Raw genomic sequence first — 14023 nt, forward strand, 5'->3', positions numbered from 1 at the left:
TGTTCATTTTAACTTTTTTACTTTAGTTTTCACCGTTAGTTTACTCAACTACAAGTCTCAAATTCATCAATTATTAATGGCTAGCTATAAGTGTATCAAGAGAAGCAATTTTTTTCATCGCAAATTGGAGATATTTTCAAACGTTCTTCAACCCCTTAAAAAAAATATTACTGCAATTATTTTAGTTCACGTTGAGGTTTGTTGGCTTCAAACCAAAAATAAGATAGCTTTTGTGTCATACCTCACCTACAAGAACAAGAATTTTTTTATTGAACACCAAATGACCAAAATTGAAATTTATTTATTTTTCTTTCTTTAACTCTATATAACTCTATATAGGCAAATCATTGTTTTCTTTGGGCGAGGAATGGATGATAAAGGGGCAAATAATGGAGGGAATGGAAGCCAAGAAGAGACACAATTGGAGGGCCAAGAAGAGATTGAAAACGGTGATTGAGTTGAGGTATATCGATACTGACTAAGAAAATACCTGAAAAATGGTCAGTTAAACCCATTTCTCAAACCAAGAAACTCCCATGGAAAAATCAGCAATAAGAAGATGAAGAAGAACCATCATCTTCTTTTTCAGAAGTTTCATTAGAAATAGTGAAAATCCATAAGAGAGAATTGACCGCTTAGGTGGAAAGTCATGAAATATTTTCTAAATTGAATACCAAAATTAAAGAACTTAGAATTCGTTTTGATAGAAATTTGAATCGAAGTTGAAGTAACATTGTAAGTGAAACTCTCAATTCTGCTTTGGATAATACCAATTTAATTAATACTTATCATAATGGTAATAGAAAGCAGTAAAACGTTGAAGAATTTCGTGGGAATTCAGTAGAACTCTGAAAAACAATTGAATGTAAAGTTGACGTTAAGGAAAAAGAAGATAGTAAAGTAACATTATCTAGCAGAAAATATGATGTTAATAGTGTTAACTTTAAGAATATCTAGCAGTTTTTTATGATAATGGTAGAACCAATTCCTGGAAAGCTAAGTCCGGTAGTGAAAACTTTGTTCAAGGAAAGAGTAGAGATAGGTTGCCATGGATTCCGGAAGTTGAAATCCGAGAAATCAGAAGAGAGGAGCAAGACTATCTTATCAGAGAAAACAATCCCAGAACATGAATTGAAGAGATGAAGGAATTTAGCATTGAGGATGAAAGAGAGGCTAAAAGTTGGTTCAACAGGTGTTACACAATCCTTGGTTGATGCAACTCATGAGAAATGGAAGATTGATGAAGTGGTGAAACTGAAATTTGAAAGCCAATCTAGATTTAATATGAAAAGGATTCATGATGTTCTTGAGGTTGGTTTGCTTTTCTGAATCATTTTTCTTCCCTTATGCATTTTGATTTGTGTTAGTTGGCTTATGATTTACCAATATCATTATTCTGCTTTTAGTTTCTTAAAGGTCATGCTTGGATTGGGAACAATATTTATAGAAATAATTAAAGTCAAATTAAAAAAATACGACTTTTAGGTCATGTTTGGTTAATGGTATTAAAGGACGGTATGAAAATGAGTTTTAGCAGTTATTTTGATGAAATTGGATATGTCATTCTTATGTAAATGAAGCTCTCATCTCAAAACATGAGTTTTTCTTCATTATTTTGGGTGTATCTTGATGTGTCGTGTGAATGTGAAGGACGTCGTGCATATGTGATGGGGCAGATTAAGGATTTTAGAAATCGGGTTGAACAATATTTTTAACAATGTATTTTAAAGTCTAATTTAACCAAAATTTAATATTTGTATTATTCGATAAAGCATGAGATATAATGATGTACATAAACGTAAAAAAAAATATAACTCCACTAGCTTTTTAGTCGTTACCGTATCTCAAAATAAAGAAAACATCTTGACTCTAATAACAAACATAGATGGATGTTTAATTCTTTAGCATGGGGTCAAAACTCAGAGATTTCATTATGGCCTTTAGCTTTATTTCAAGTTTGTCTAATCTTTAGACTTTTGTTTTTTTTTTTTTTTTTTAATTTTGTACAAGGAGAATCTCTTTTTGGTTTTCAATTTCCTTCTGGAATTAAGGTAACCCTTTTTTTCAAGCTGTCCAGTTCAATGCATCAAAACTAGCATTTAAAATATATTTTTTTTTTGTACTAAATTCTATCTGTGTGAACTGCTATGAGTTATATTCTTGGATCATTTTCTGTCAATTTTCAGACAATTGCTATGATTCCAGTTGATTTGCAAAGTGTGGTACAATTTGGGTCCACAAAAGATGTTAGTATCATTCTAAGCCTGCTGCATTCCTTCAATATTTATTATGTGGTCAGTCTATGCATATGCCTTTCAATCTTTAGTAATACTTCTAATGGTTAAATTGCTAATTTTGTGCAGGAAATTACAAAACAACTAGTTCTCTGACACAATGGATGTTCTAGCCTTCTACGGGACTTGCCATTGAAAATTTTATTAGTAGTTCTATGTGTAAAAACAATAGCCGTTGGGTATAATCGCTTCTGTGTTTATCTTTGATGATTTATTATTCCTTTTTAGGAATGTTGCCAATAACCATTTCAGTTGATGGGTTTCAAGGCATTTACAAGGCATTAATATACAATAACAATTGATGGGTTCAACCTCATGTTTTGGATACTTCATAGTGGAAAATTTGGTCAATTGGTTAAAAGTTTTAGGTCATCAAATGATCAGTAGAAAATACTCTGTTTTTATAAGTAATAGATTGAATGACAATTCATTAAAGCTGAATTTTTTAATTTGAATTTCTTATTTTATTTCATTTAATTACACACACTTGAAGATCTAGATTGACACTCATTAAAACTAGAGATTAGCATTCATCTTAGGTACGATTTCTTTATTTTTTAAAGTTTTGAAATTAAGGTTATGTCGTATTTTTAGTTGCTTGAATATTGTTTGCTGGATTTTGGTTTGCTAAATTTTGTTTTTCATTTCATTTATTGTTTAATTGTTTGGGTCTTTTGATGGTATTTTTAAAATTTAACATAGGATATGATTATGTTGTTTCTATTATTTGATTTGATATGGATTTCTGGGTTTATTTGTTTTTGGGATATTTTAGAGGTTTTAATTATAGTGTTTTGATTTGAAATTTGATTTCACCATTTGTTCAATGTTCATTTGTTGGAAATTCTGGTTTTATTTGTTGTTTGACCTCCATGGTTTACTATAAGGAGGTATCAACTTTATTCTTTTTTTCTTGTTCATCTTCAAATTGGTTTCAAGCAACCAATCGTAATTAGGTATTTTTCTTCAGTTCTTTTTTTTCCTGATTTTGGTTCTTGAAACCCACAAAATCAAATGGGTATCGTTGATTCTGCTCTTCAACTTTATGGTTTACTCCTAAAAGGTTTTAACTTTTCCTTTTTCTTTTCTTGTTCTTCCTTTAATTCGTTTCATTTCAATGAACTTTTTAATTTGTTATGTTCTTTTTTATAACATTGTATCTTTAAAGATGCTATTTTGTCGATTTGGTTGTTTGTTTCAGTGATTATATATATATTCTTAAATTTCTTTATAAGCACTAAAATATTATTTTATTATTTTATACTACGAAAAGTAAAATTTTAATATTATATTTACGGTTTTATTAAAACGTTACGTTTCAATTTCGTTTTCTTAATCTAACTTTACTACTTATCATTTTAACCTTACAAGTTTGATTTAATTATTTTATACCTAAAAATTAACTATATTTTTCTTATTAACTTTAAGTATAGTTTTAACCAAAATTTTTTAAGTAAACTATCATATTTTCATAATCAAACCTTAATCATACTTTCCTATTAATCTAAAACATTTCCCTAGTATAAACTACAAAAAAAATTTGATGAACTTTACATCAATCCATAACGTTCATCACTTACACAAGCTATCACCATTTCCTTACACAAGTTAACCTTCTTCTACACTCCAACTCTTACACATTCACTTACATACTCTAAATCACTTACACAAGTTAACCTTCTTTTTCATACAATCTTATGAAATAAAAAGTTTCAAAACCCATTATAAATACCCCTCCTTAGCCATGAGATTACTTGTACTCCCATCATCAAATCTTTCTACCGTTCTTTCTTATATCTTCACTTCATTAACATCTTACTAACTTTATACCCTTTTTATTAGTTCAAGAATCAAATAAATATGGAGCTTGATCTTATCACTTCTTAAGCCAATAATCATCAACTTTTGAAAAGTCAAGTATTATTTTTTGGAGCTTGGATATCATTTTCTTTTGGGTAATTGAAGATCTACTTCTTTGAAGCTTGGAACCTTGAAGACTTTCTCTTTTGGAGCTTATTTCTTTAAGTTCTTATTTTCCTATTATTATTCTCTTACTTAGTTTAGCACCACCTTCGGAGGAAAATGGTACACATTTTCTTAACTCTCTCATTATGTGATATTTATTTATGATTACTCCATAATATAAAAGCATGATCAACAAGATTTTATTTTAATCATTTAAACTTTACATGGTAATATTTAAGTCATATCCAATTTAGTGATATTTTCGTCAAAACAATAATACTTTTGGGATACTTGAAAAAAAAAAGTCATATATATGGAAATTTTTTATTAATATGATAATATAGATATATATGAATTTTACTAGTTAAATAAAGTTATGTCTTTAAAATGATTCCATATCATTTTGGTGTTTTGATAATTTTTGGACTCAAGTAATTATAAAGAATTATTAATCGGTTTATCGGTAAAATAGTCAAACAAATTTGTTAAAATGCTTAGCGTTATTTTTCTTGAAAACTCATTTCATATAGATTTTGGACCTTTAATAACTTGTCGGATTATATTTTTTTATAGTTATGATAGATCCGTTTTACTATTTTACTGGTTATTTGATAAAATACGTTATTAAGTACTTAGAAATATTACCCTTGACTTTTATGATTATTTATGACATAATAATGACTTAGTTTAGCCTCAGAAATCTTAGTATAGCTACGAAATTTTGTTATTTAATTAATATTAATTTATTAGATACTAGTAATTTGTTTCTATTAAAAGGGTAGAATTGTCAAAACTTTGACTAGTGAAAGTTTGACTTATAAGAATGTAAATTGTTTCGGTTTAGAGTCTTGTTTGATATTGCATGGTATTGATTGTATGACTCTGATAGTAAGGTAACGTCGAACCATGGACCGGCATGTAAAATCCCGGCGTCCGTGTTAGCCGGCACGTAAAATGCGGTGTCAGACAGGGGGTCCGAGAAAAACCCATCCTGTGAAGTCTCGAGCATAACAGTATTGAGAGGAGTGACGACTCCCACCACAGTTAGGGTTTAGGACTATGGTCCTCACCTAACCAGACCCTTACATATATTAGCTGTCATTATTGTTGTGATTTTGTGATGTGCTATGATGGTAAAGTTATGAGGCTTAATTGAACTTGATTAAATAAGCATTAAGGTTACCAAGTATTTAGTAGCAATAATGAACTTCTGCAAGTATTGAGAATGTAACTCAATGGCTTAATAAAGGTCAATAATGAGTAATAACCTTCTATATTGTACTTAATGATTATTTTGTAAGCATGATTTAACTATCGCATCATAAGCTTGTTGAGAAAATTGTACTCGGCTTTATCGCTGACCGATTTAATTGGCTGTCATCCGTATTATGGATGACAGTATTTTGCAGGAAAATTTAGCTCAGGTTTCGATCCAAGCCGCAACTTTAATTATTCTATCGAGGACTTAGCTGCATCAATTTTACTTGATGACTTTGATGACTATATTGTACTTATGTTTTTTTATCGTATTTAAGCAAACCTTATTTTATATTTTCTCAGTTGTAAGATTTTTTTTTTACCTTATGTTTTGAACGGTTTTAGTTTAAATGGTTTTTAGCAGTTCGACGTTTTACACTTTCGCATTATTTATCTTAAGTATAATTATTAATTTTAATTATGTATCGAGAATGCCGCTCCTGCTACACTTTTTATTTCATAAGATGATTGAGAGTGTTGGGAAGTATTAGGATGTGAATTTTGTAAAGATCATTGAGAGTGTTTCATTAAATCTTGGTTTAGATTAGAGTTGTTGCTTGTTCTTATGTAGTTTATTCACTTATTGGAGTACATTACACTGTTTAACACGTGTTTTGTGTGTCTTCATGCATGGAGTGAATGTAGATGGACTTCAACACACAAGAGGATTTTCCCAGTTCCACACTCTAGACTAATAGTTATTGCACGCATTTATCTTAGTGATGACTGCTGAGATAAACCGAAAATAAAATTTTGTTCTGCTCACATATTTGATGATGAAACAAGTTATTCTTTTGAATGATATAAGCAACATTTAGCTCTCTTTTTTACTTATTTCTCTATAGGATAAAATTAGTGTTTGAGTTGGAGTGCAAAAGATTTTCTTCTATGTGTATTTATTTGGGCCCTTTCAATGTTACAGGCCCTTTGGCGTTTCGACTTCTCTTGTATTCATCTTATCATGCTTTTATTTTGCATGTAGGGAAGCAAGGGAATTGAAAGATCTAATGATCATGATCTCTGAGTTGTAAGAAGAAGTTGAAGGCAATAACTTACGTGAAGACTATCTGGTTATAAAATGATAGGAAGATCCAATGAAGTACAAAATAAGCGCATGGTCATAGCTTTAGTGGGTATAGCACTTGTCCTCGGTTTTCAGTGTGTTTACAAGGAATCATTTTATGTTCTAGAAGTAGTAGAACGACAACTTTAGAGTATGGAAGCATCATGAAATTGATGGAAGTTTGATTTTTCAGACTTGAAACTGTCTGGTATTAGAATTTGGATAGGGCTATCAGTAACACTGCATTCTTTCTTGCTTTTTTGTAGATACATATATAAGTTTGCACGAAACAAAACGAATATTGCAAGAAACAAACGTTTGACGAGTTCAAAACTTGTATAACTGATCAAGGTATTTGTCCATGGTGGTGTACTTCACGCCTAGGTAAAGCTCGGTACCATGTACATCAATAAATGGTTGCAATTTCTTACATTTTACTTTACAAGTTTACATATCGTTAAAGAATTTACATTTCTTTTGTTTTGCAAGTGTTTTTCTAATCCATCATCCATGTATGTTTTTGGGGATCATTTATACAACTTGGTTCTTGTATACGATTATGTAAGTAGTTTGGAATTCAAAATTTTTTTATGCTTGGTAGTTGCCTAGTTGGTGCTACTTTATGTTAATAAATTCTCAATTGAATAGTTTATATGTAAAAACAAATAAAAAAATACTCAAAAAGCTTGATGCAAGATGTTCTATGAGCACATTTTATATTAATTTCTACTGTCTGTTATATTTTAGCGTGTTGAATAGTCATTGTTACTATTAGCAAGACTTTCAGTTTTTTATTTCTTTTTCATTAAGCTGTTGCACTAAAAATATTTACTTATTTTATACATTTGTAATATTTGTATCCACCACACCTTTACAACATATTGATGTTTTAATATTTTTATTTGTATTATTATTAATAGAAATCTATAAAATATCATTATTATTTGTATTATTATTATTTGTAGTATTCTACAAATAACACTTTCTATCTACTTTTATCACTTTTCATGTTATCTCACCTTGTACGTTATGCAAATGCTATCGGAGGAGGAAGTACACTGTTTATTTTATCTTGTAGCAACTAGCAAATGTCCAGGACTGAGCATTATGTGGACCCCATCTTAATTGCTGCTTACACTCTAAACCCCTTCAAAATTAATTATCCATTAAACTAATAATATTATACCAGTACTCACATTTCTTTAGAGATCATAAATTTTCATCTAATCATCCTGTCTGACCCCAAAATCCTAATTGTTCATTGTTTTCCGCAGATTTCTGGGGTAGGATCTGATTATCAAACTTATAAGGTGTTTTTTTCATTCTTTCTTATTGTTTGATTTTCTTTTTTATTTGTAATTGTGATTCAATTATTATTTTTTTTCAGCATTGTTTTTTCTTTTCTTGCTTCCACCATTGAATCCATTGTTGAGAAAGTTTCGGTTTTTGAATTATATTTTTGTTCTTCTTTTCTTATACAAGTTTCTCTCCTGGGTTAGTTTTGTTTTCTTGTCTTTTGCTTTAATTTCTTCATTTTAAGTGGAATTGCATTCGTAATTGTGTTTGAAGCAGTTTTTTGTGAAGAAATTTCAAGTTCTAGTATTCTATATGCTCAACATTATTGTCTGTGTGGAAAAGATAATCTAGGGTTGATACATGTCCAATTGCTGTAATTTTGGTTGCTGGTTGTTCTAAGTAGAATTATTTTCTAATTGAAGATACTTGCTTCCTTTTAAAGGACTTTTAAATTTTCCTTTGATATTAATAGATTAGTTTTAAAAGCCATTAGAATAACAGTCATACAAGAGTTTAATTTTTAAGCCTACCACTAAATAAGTCATGACTCCTATGGATTGAGGATATGAACCCTAACCCTAATAATTAAGTGTCAGCCTTGTTTACTGTTAAGCAGAAGAAAAACACATGAGATTTGTTGGAAGTGTAAAGAAAAAAGGCAATCCTTGAAGTTTGGGTAGAATTGTGCCATTATTCCGAATCCTACGTTTTTAATGCCAATACAAAGAGAATTTGCTAATTTGGGCAAACAAATTTGATTTGCTAGATTTTATGATCATATCTGTTTCTATTAGTAACTGTGACTAAGGGAGTGGAATGCGGTGATGAAGTTTTCTATCTGTGACATTTTTACTAATTGACACAATTTGCACGAAAGAGAATTAAAGGAAAGAAATGAAGGTGGAGAGAAGATTGAAAGAGAGATAAAAGAATGTCTACTTATAAAATTATCATGTGACGCAATTAGAAATTATCGAGTTTAGTGATATATTCACTTGTCTTAGGACATGACGAGACGAGTTTTGGACTCGTGATAATTTGCTTAAAAAGGGTAGATTTAAGGGAACCTTTTCTGTTTCGTACAAAGTACAAAAGGAAAGAACATGATTAATATCCTGCCAAATATTGTTTTTGAGAAGAGTTTGACCTTTTTGCCTTCGTATGCCTATCCCAACCTATCGTATTTTGGATATCTAAATAAGGAATTAATGATTTTCTCAACCATGTCCACGGGTCTACGAACTAAGACATTAATTATTATCGTTGTCAATTGTATGAATTCTTATTCCCAAAGCAATCTGTTTGCTTCCTGCATCTTTCAGCCCGTGCATACGGATATTGTCTCGTCAATAGGAATAAAAAATGGACTTATAAATATTAGTTCTTCCGAGTGCTGCATTTTCAATTTCACGTTAGTCCTACAGTGAAATTTTATTTTAAGGGGGAAAAATCTCAACAGTGTAGGTTGAGCTTAAAAATCCATGACTACTATCTGCTTGTACAATGTTACAATTTTCTATGGTGTCAGTTCCCTCGAGGTCGAATTTTCCTCAAGATATGTTGTAGCCGACTCAAGATCAATTCTTTTGCATAATTGTGCATTTAGGTTATATTTGCTAGATCCATCATAAATAAATGAGGCGAACCCCTTAACCTGGAACCATCATCCTCTGAAGATAATCCTCCAATTTATCGACGATAATGGATTTTATTTACCTTTTTACATTGTGGTGGGGGCAAGACTATATATTGAATATCATTAATAGCTTATTGTGATGGGGCAAAAAAAATGGTGAAAAGCCTTACGAAGAAGATATCTATTATGTTGAATTAGAAGAACAATTAAAGGACAAACTGAAGGTTGCTTGATTCCATTAGACATGAGAAATTTTGGAGAGATAGCAGTTAGGCCTTCCAATTTAGTATGTATTCTGCATGAGTGACCCTTAACTTTCTCACTTTAAAACTCTCTAAGAAAAGAGAATACACATAATTTAAGGACCATAATGGCCTATACACATATAGTAACCTATGACAATTATTCTACCCATCACAGAACACAGTTATAAGAAGATAGTCTCTGCACATTTAAGGCCCACAACTTATTGATACGTTAAGTTCAAATCTTTTAACTTTATTTAGATCAGTTTAAGTTGGACATAAAGACAACTAAAATAAAATAAATGACACATGTATAGTTACATATAAGCCAATATTGGAATGTGATCCAACATATTGTCTATCTACTCTTTTACTTACGCTTTGTGATTTATCTGACTGTTGACCATTTGCAGTAATGGCTATGCATGATGCTAATGATGCACCTGAATGGATGAATAGGATAAAATCAGAAGGTTCTGTTCCGTTGCTCGAACCTGACAATTGTTCCAATGGCTGGGCCTCACCTCCCGGGGACATTTTTAAAGTTAGGGGTCCTGACTACTTTACAACTAAGGTGAAAATTCCCGCTGGTGAATACCTCTTAAAGCCTTTAGGTTTTGATTGGATTAAAAGTTCTTCAAAGATTGTCGACATTTTAAAAGATCCAAATAACCGCATTAGGAAAGCACTTGATGATAAATTTCCAGAGGGAAACCAACCTTTTGTTTGGGCTTTTAATCTTCAAGTCCCAAGTAAAGATAACTACAGTGCTATTGCATATTTTGTGGCTACTGAGCCATGCACAGAAGGCTCTCTAATGGATCAATTCATTAAAGGGGATGATGTGCTTCGCAATTCAAGGCTCAAAATGATTGCAAATATTGTGAAAGGTCCTTGGCTCGTTAAAAAAGCAGTGGGAGAACAGGCCATTTGTGTAATCGGTCGAGCCCTTTCGTGCAAGTATTGTCTGGGAGAGAATTTCTTAGAAGTGGATATTGATATTGGATCTTCAGTGGTGGCCAATGCTATTGTTCATCTTGCTTTTGGTTATATTACATCATTAACCATTGATTTAGCATTTCTTATTGAGAGCCAAACAGAATCAGATCTTCCCGAGAGACTCTTAGGTGCTTTTAGATTTTCTGAACTTAACCCTGATTCTGCTCAGTCTTTTGAAGCTTCATCAGCTGTGAGTGCTATGGCTTCACCCCCAGCTCTTGGTATGCGTTTGTGGAAGTCTATTGGACAAGGCTTTTCCCATCTCCTTCATCCAAACGTACATGAACCTACTGCAGTCTCTGACGGTCCACAAGTGAATGGAAATGGAACTTCTGATTGTGATGACAACGGTGAAAACACAAAAATATGTGAGTAACTTCGTTACCTGAAGGTTAATTGACTGGACTATGTGAATAGATAGTATTTTAAAATGCAGTTGATTACAGCTGTGAAAATTTATTTTGAAAGGGGGGAGCGGGGGTTGAAAATTACTACTCCTGTCAACTAACCTTGATAAGCGCTGAGCATATTAGGAATACGGTGTCATTGTCATGTGTTTATTTATATCATGCCGTGCTTTCATAGGAAACTTTTCTGTAAATATTGTGATATGAGTGCGTTTTGACATCTTGTACCCTCATAGGATCAACTGCATTAAAAGTGTTGAGTTTCTCTCTGTCTTTCACTTTATTGGAGTTGTTTACATCTTATGGTAATAACTATTGTATTTCCTTTGTAAATACTTGATTGGCATAAGTTCAATCAAGCCATTATAAGCTTACAGATGCAATAGATCAGGATAGCTAGTACCATATTGTTGAAATGGTGTGACTTCATAAGCATCATTAGGCTCAATTTACGGAACAAATAAAACAAGCGAAGGACTAGATTACAAGGCTCGACAAACCCGTCGAGCACATGACATTTGGATCTATTCTGGAGGATAGAATTACGAAGGCTTGACGACCTGTCAAGTTGGGGGTCGATGGATCGTCGAACATTCGACAATGTTTTTGTAAGCTTTTCGTTTGGCATCATTTGGCTTGTATGGTTTTGCGGTTTGTTTGAGAGATCCATTCTTGAGAGTTAATCGAAATCTCTTTGTATTGTGGATCTATATACAAAAACCACCTAACCTAGGGTTTATTTATATCGGAGAGTTATCTCGGAGAGTTATCTTTAATACAGGATAATAAAGAGAGTGTTCGATATACCCCAAAAACCCTCAAGAATGACTCTTTTAAAGATAACTCTACATTGGAGAGTTATCTTTAAAAGAGTCATTCTTGAGGGTTTTTGGGGTATATTGATCACTCTCTTTATTATCTTGTATGTCCTCAGCTAAATATTGAACTTTGTTTTACTATTGATTTCTTTGTGATCAGTTTTCTGGTTAAGCTTTTGCTATTCGCACATCACATCTTACAAACTATTTAGGATGTTTGGAACACTGTTATATTACTCAAATTCCTTCGTCCCATTAAGATTGATACGAAAGATTTTAAAAGCTCTCACATTAAAAAGTGAAATGTAGCAATTCAATGAGACATAGGAGTAATGATTATTTGTATTTTTAAATATGAGGAACAACTTAAAAGCAAGCGACTGGATAGAATATACAAACGGCAAAACTCAACTATGTCATTATCTCTGTTGAGCTATGACATTTGAGGGATTGGTTAGATTATACAAACGGTACAATACAACTATTTTATTTATATATTTGCGTTATGATTCTGATCCGATGAGTTTGAGCTTTGAAATAAATTGTAGTATTCCTATTCTGTACGATACCTTGTATGTCATTGACACATTGTTTTCTGTTGCACACGGGATATTGATTACTGTAAGTCTGATTGTTTGGTTATAAATTTGCAACTGATTACTATAACTGATTGATTGCTCCTAAATTTTCTCTTTTCTTATTTAAGTTGCTTAATACTTGTTCAAGAGGTGTTATGTTGCTATGACGCTGTCCTTTTTGATTATTTCTGACAGCAGATGAACCTGGGTGCTTTGGTGGCTAATGGTGAGAAGATCATGGAGCTAAATCTATGCATCCATTTGAGGATATTTCATTCTCGTTTTCGTTGTCGACTTGTCTGGGTACGTGGATGTGTCTCTGTGTTCTTAACGAGTGGTATGGATTTCTTATATGAAGCTTTTCGTGAAGGGCTTCATGTCAGAAATCAGATACCCTTGATTCATTTAGACATCATAGTAGGATGCAACTATATTGTTATGTACAGTTCAATTATTTTAGCTGTATCTCAGTCCACATTGAACTGCTTGATATACACTTTCAATTATTGTCCCTATATCTCTGCAATCTGTATGTATTACATTATCAATCCATTCATTGTTTACAGTTAAACAAGCCAAGATTTTCATCTGGCCTACAATGTGTAGTTATGATTTTTGCTCCAGCTCTTGTTTTCGAGGAAATATCTGATACTTCGGAAGAATGTTTGGTAGAATTAGCAACAGAAAATGTTTTTCCAGTTGATAAAATCTTACATACTAGGGTCCATGAATGCTAGTAGCTGGAAATGGTAATACAAAACTATTTCCATTTCTGCCTGCTTGTTTAGGGAACAGTGAAGTGAAGATTGATTGAATGGAGCAATACAAACAACAATTTTCTTGATTGATAGATATTTAACTAATCAAGATATCTTTGTTGTTGAAACCATTCAACAATTTGCATGATCGTTGGAAAAGTTTTCCGTAACTGAGTTTCATGAACAGAACAGATTTCACAAAATGGATCAAGTAACATGTTATCGTTCAATCACGATCAACGGGTTTGGGTTTGGGTTTGGGTTTGGGTTTAGATTTGGGTTTGGGTTATCATCAGACTCGGCCATTAGCAGGAGTAGCCGGAGCTCCTACACAACTCGTGGGGCCTCTTTATTATTGGGGCCTCTTTATTATTGGGGCCTCTTATACTCTGTTTATAAAGTGCTCATGTCATTACTATAATAGCCAATTAGTATTAGCTCGATAGCAAAGTTACTAACTTGTTTGCATGGTCTTTGGTTCAATTCTTGTCTACAATATTCCTTTGTTTTTTAGTTTTTATTTTTATATATTTAAATTCCTCGTCTATATTTCTCTTCCTATTTTGTCCTTTACAATCTACATATTGATTTTAATTTCTGTTTATAATTTTACCTATTTATAATTTTTTCATCTGTTTTAATTCCAACAATTGTTAATGTTTGTTTATTTATCTACCACTTAAAAGCCGATTTTAACAGGCTAATAA

At 31.9% G+C, this 14023-nt stretch overlaps 2 protein-coding genes across 6 annotated transcripts; both read left to right on the forward strand.

Moving 5' to 3' along the window:
• The first annotated feature begins 212 nt into the window (after positions 1-212).
• On the forward strand, positions 213-3374 carry LOC130816143 (CRM-domain containing factor CFM3B, chloroplastic-like). 3 transcript variants are annotated; one of them, XM_057682861.1, is made up of 3 exons: positions 213-1311; positions 2187-2246; positions 2364-3374. In XM_057682861.1, the coding sequence occupies exons 1-3, from the start codon at positions 1162-1164 to the stop codon at positions 2388-2390; spliced, it is 237 nt and encodes a 78-aa protein (XP_057538844.1). In that variant the 5' UTR covers positions 213-1161; the 3' UTR covers positions 2391-3374. The 3 variants fall into 3 exon arrangements, 1 of the variants encoding a protein (XP_057538844.1); XR_009043848.1 differs by lacking the exon at positions 213-1311 and adding an exon at positions 1330-2051; XR_009043808.1 differs by lacking the exon at positions 2187-2246.
• A 4243-nt stretch (positions 3375-7617) lies between these two features.
• LOC130817949 (protein ENHANCED DISEASE RESISTANCE 2) lies at positions 7618-13180 on the forward strand. Of its 3 annotated transcripts, none has more exons than XM_057684311.1 (3): positions 7618-7889; positions 10170-11123; positions 12754-13180. In XM_057684311.1, the coding sequence occupies exons 2-3, from the start codon at positions 10172-10174 to the stop codon at positions 12780-12782; spliced, it is 981 nt and encodes a 326-aa protein (XP_057540294.1). In that variant the 5' UTR covers positions 7618-7889; positions 10170-10171; the 3' UTR covers positions 12783-13180. The 3 variants fall into 3 exon arrangements, 2 of the variants coding, with proteins under 2 accessions (XP_057540294.1, XP_057540810.1); XR_009044398.1 differs by having other exon boundaries at positions 7638-7889; positions 10170-11770; XM_057684827.1 differs by having other exon boundaries at positions 7638-7889; positions 12757-13180.
• The last annotated feature ends 843 nt before the right edge of the window (positions 13181-14023 follow it).

This window comes from Amaranthus tricolor, chromosome 1 (genome assembly GCF_026212465.1).
Source record: "Amaranthus tricolor cultivar Red isolate AtriRed21 chromosome 1, ASM2621246v1, whole genome shotgun sequence".
Classification (NCBI taxonomy): domain Eukaryota; kingdom Viridiplantae; phylum Streptophyta; class Magnoliopsida; order Caryophyllales; family Amaranthaceae; genus Amaranthus; species Amaranthus tricolor.

Bases quoted from the DNA above. Each gene is read 5' to 3' on its own strand.
- LOC130817949 (XM_057684311.1), top strand. From the start codon at position 10,172: ATGGCTATGCATGATGCTAATGATGCACCTGAATGGATGAATAGGATA. The intron at 11,124-12,753 runs GTGAGTAACTTC...TATTTCTGACAG, and splicing joins CGGTGAAAACACAAAAATAT to CAGATGAACCTGGGTGCTTT.
- LOC130816143 (XM_057682861.1), top strand. From the start codon at position 1,162: ATGAAAGAGAGGCTAAAAGTTGGTTCAACAGGTGTTACACAATCCTTG. The intron at 1,312-2,186 runs GTTGGTTTGCTT...GTCAATTTTCAG, and splicing joins GGATTCATGATGTTCTTGAG to ACAATTGCTATGATTCCAGT. The intron at 2,247-2,363 runs GTTAGTATCATT...AATTTTGTGCAG, and splicing joins AATTTGGGTCCACAAAAGAT to GAAATTACAAAACAACTAGT.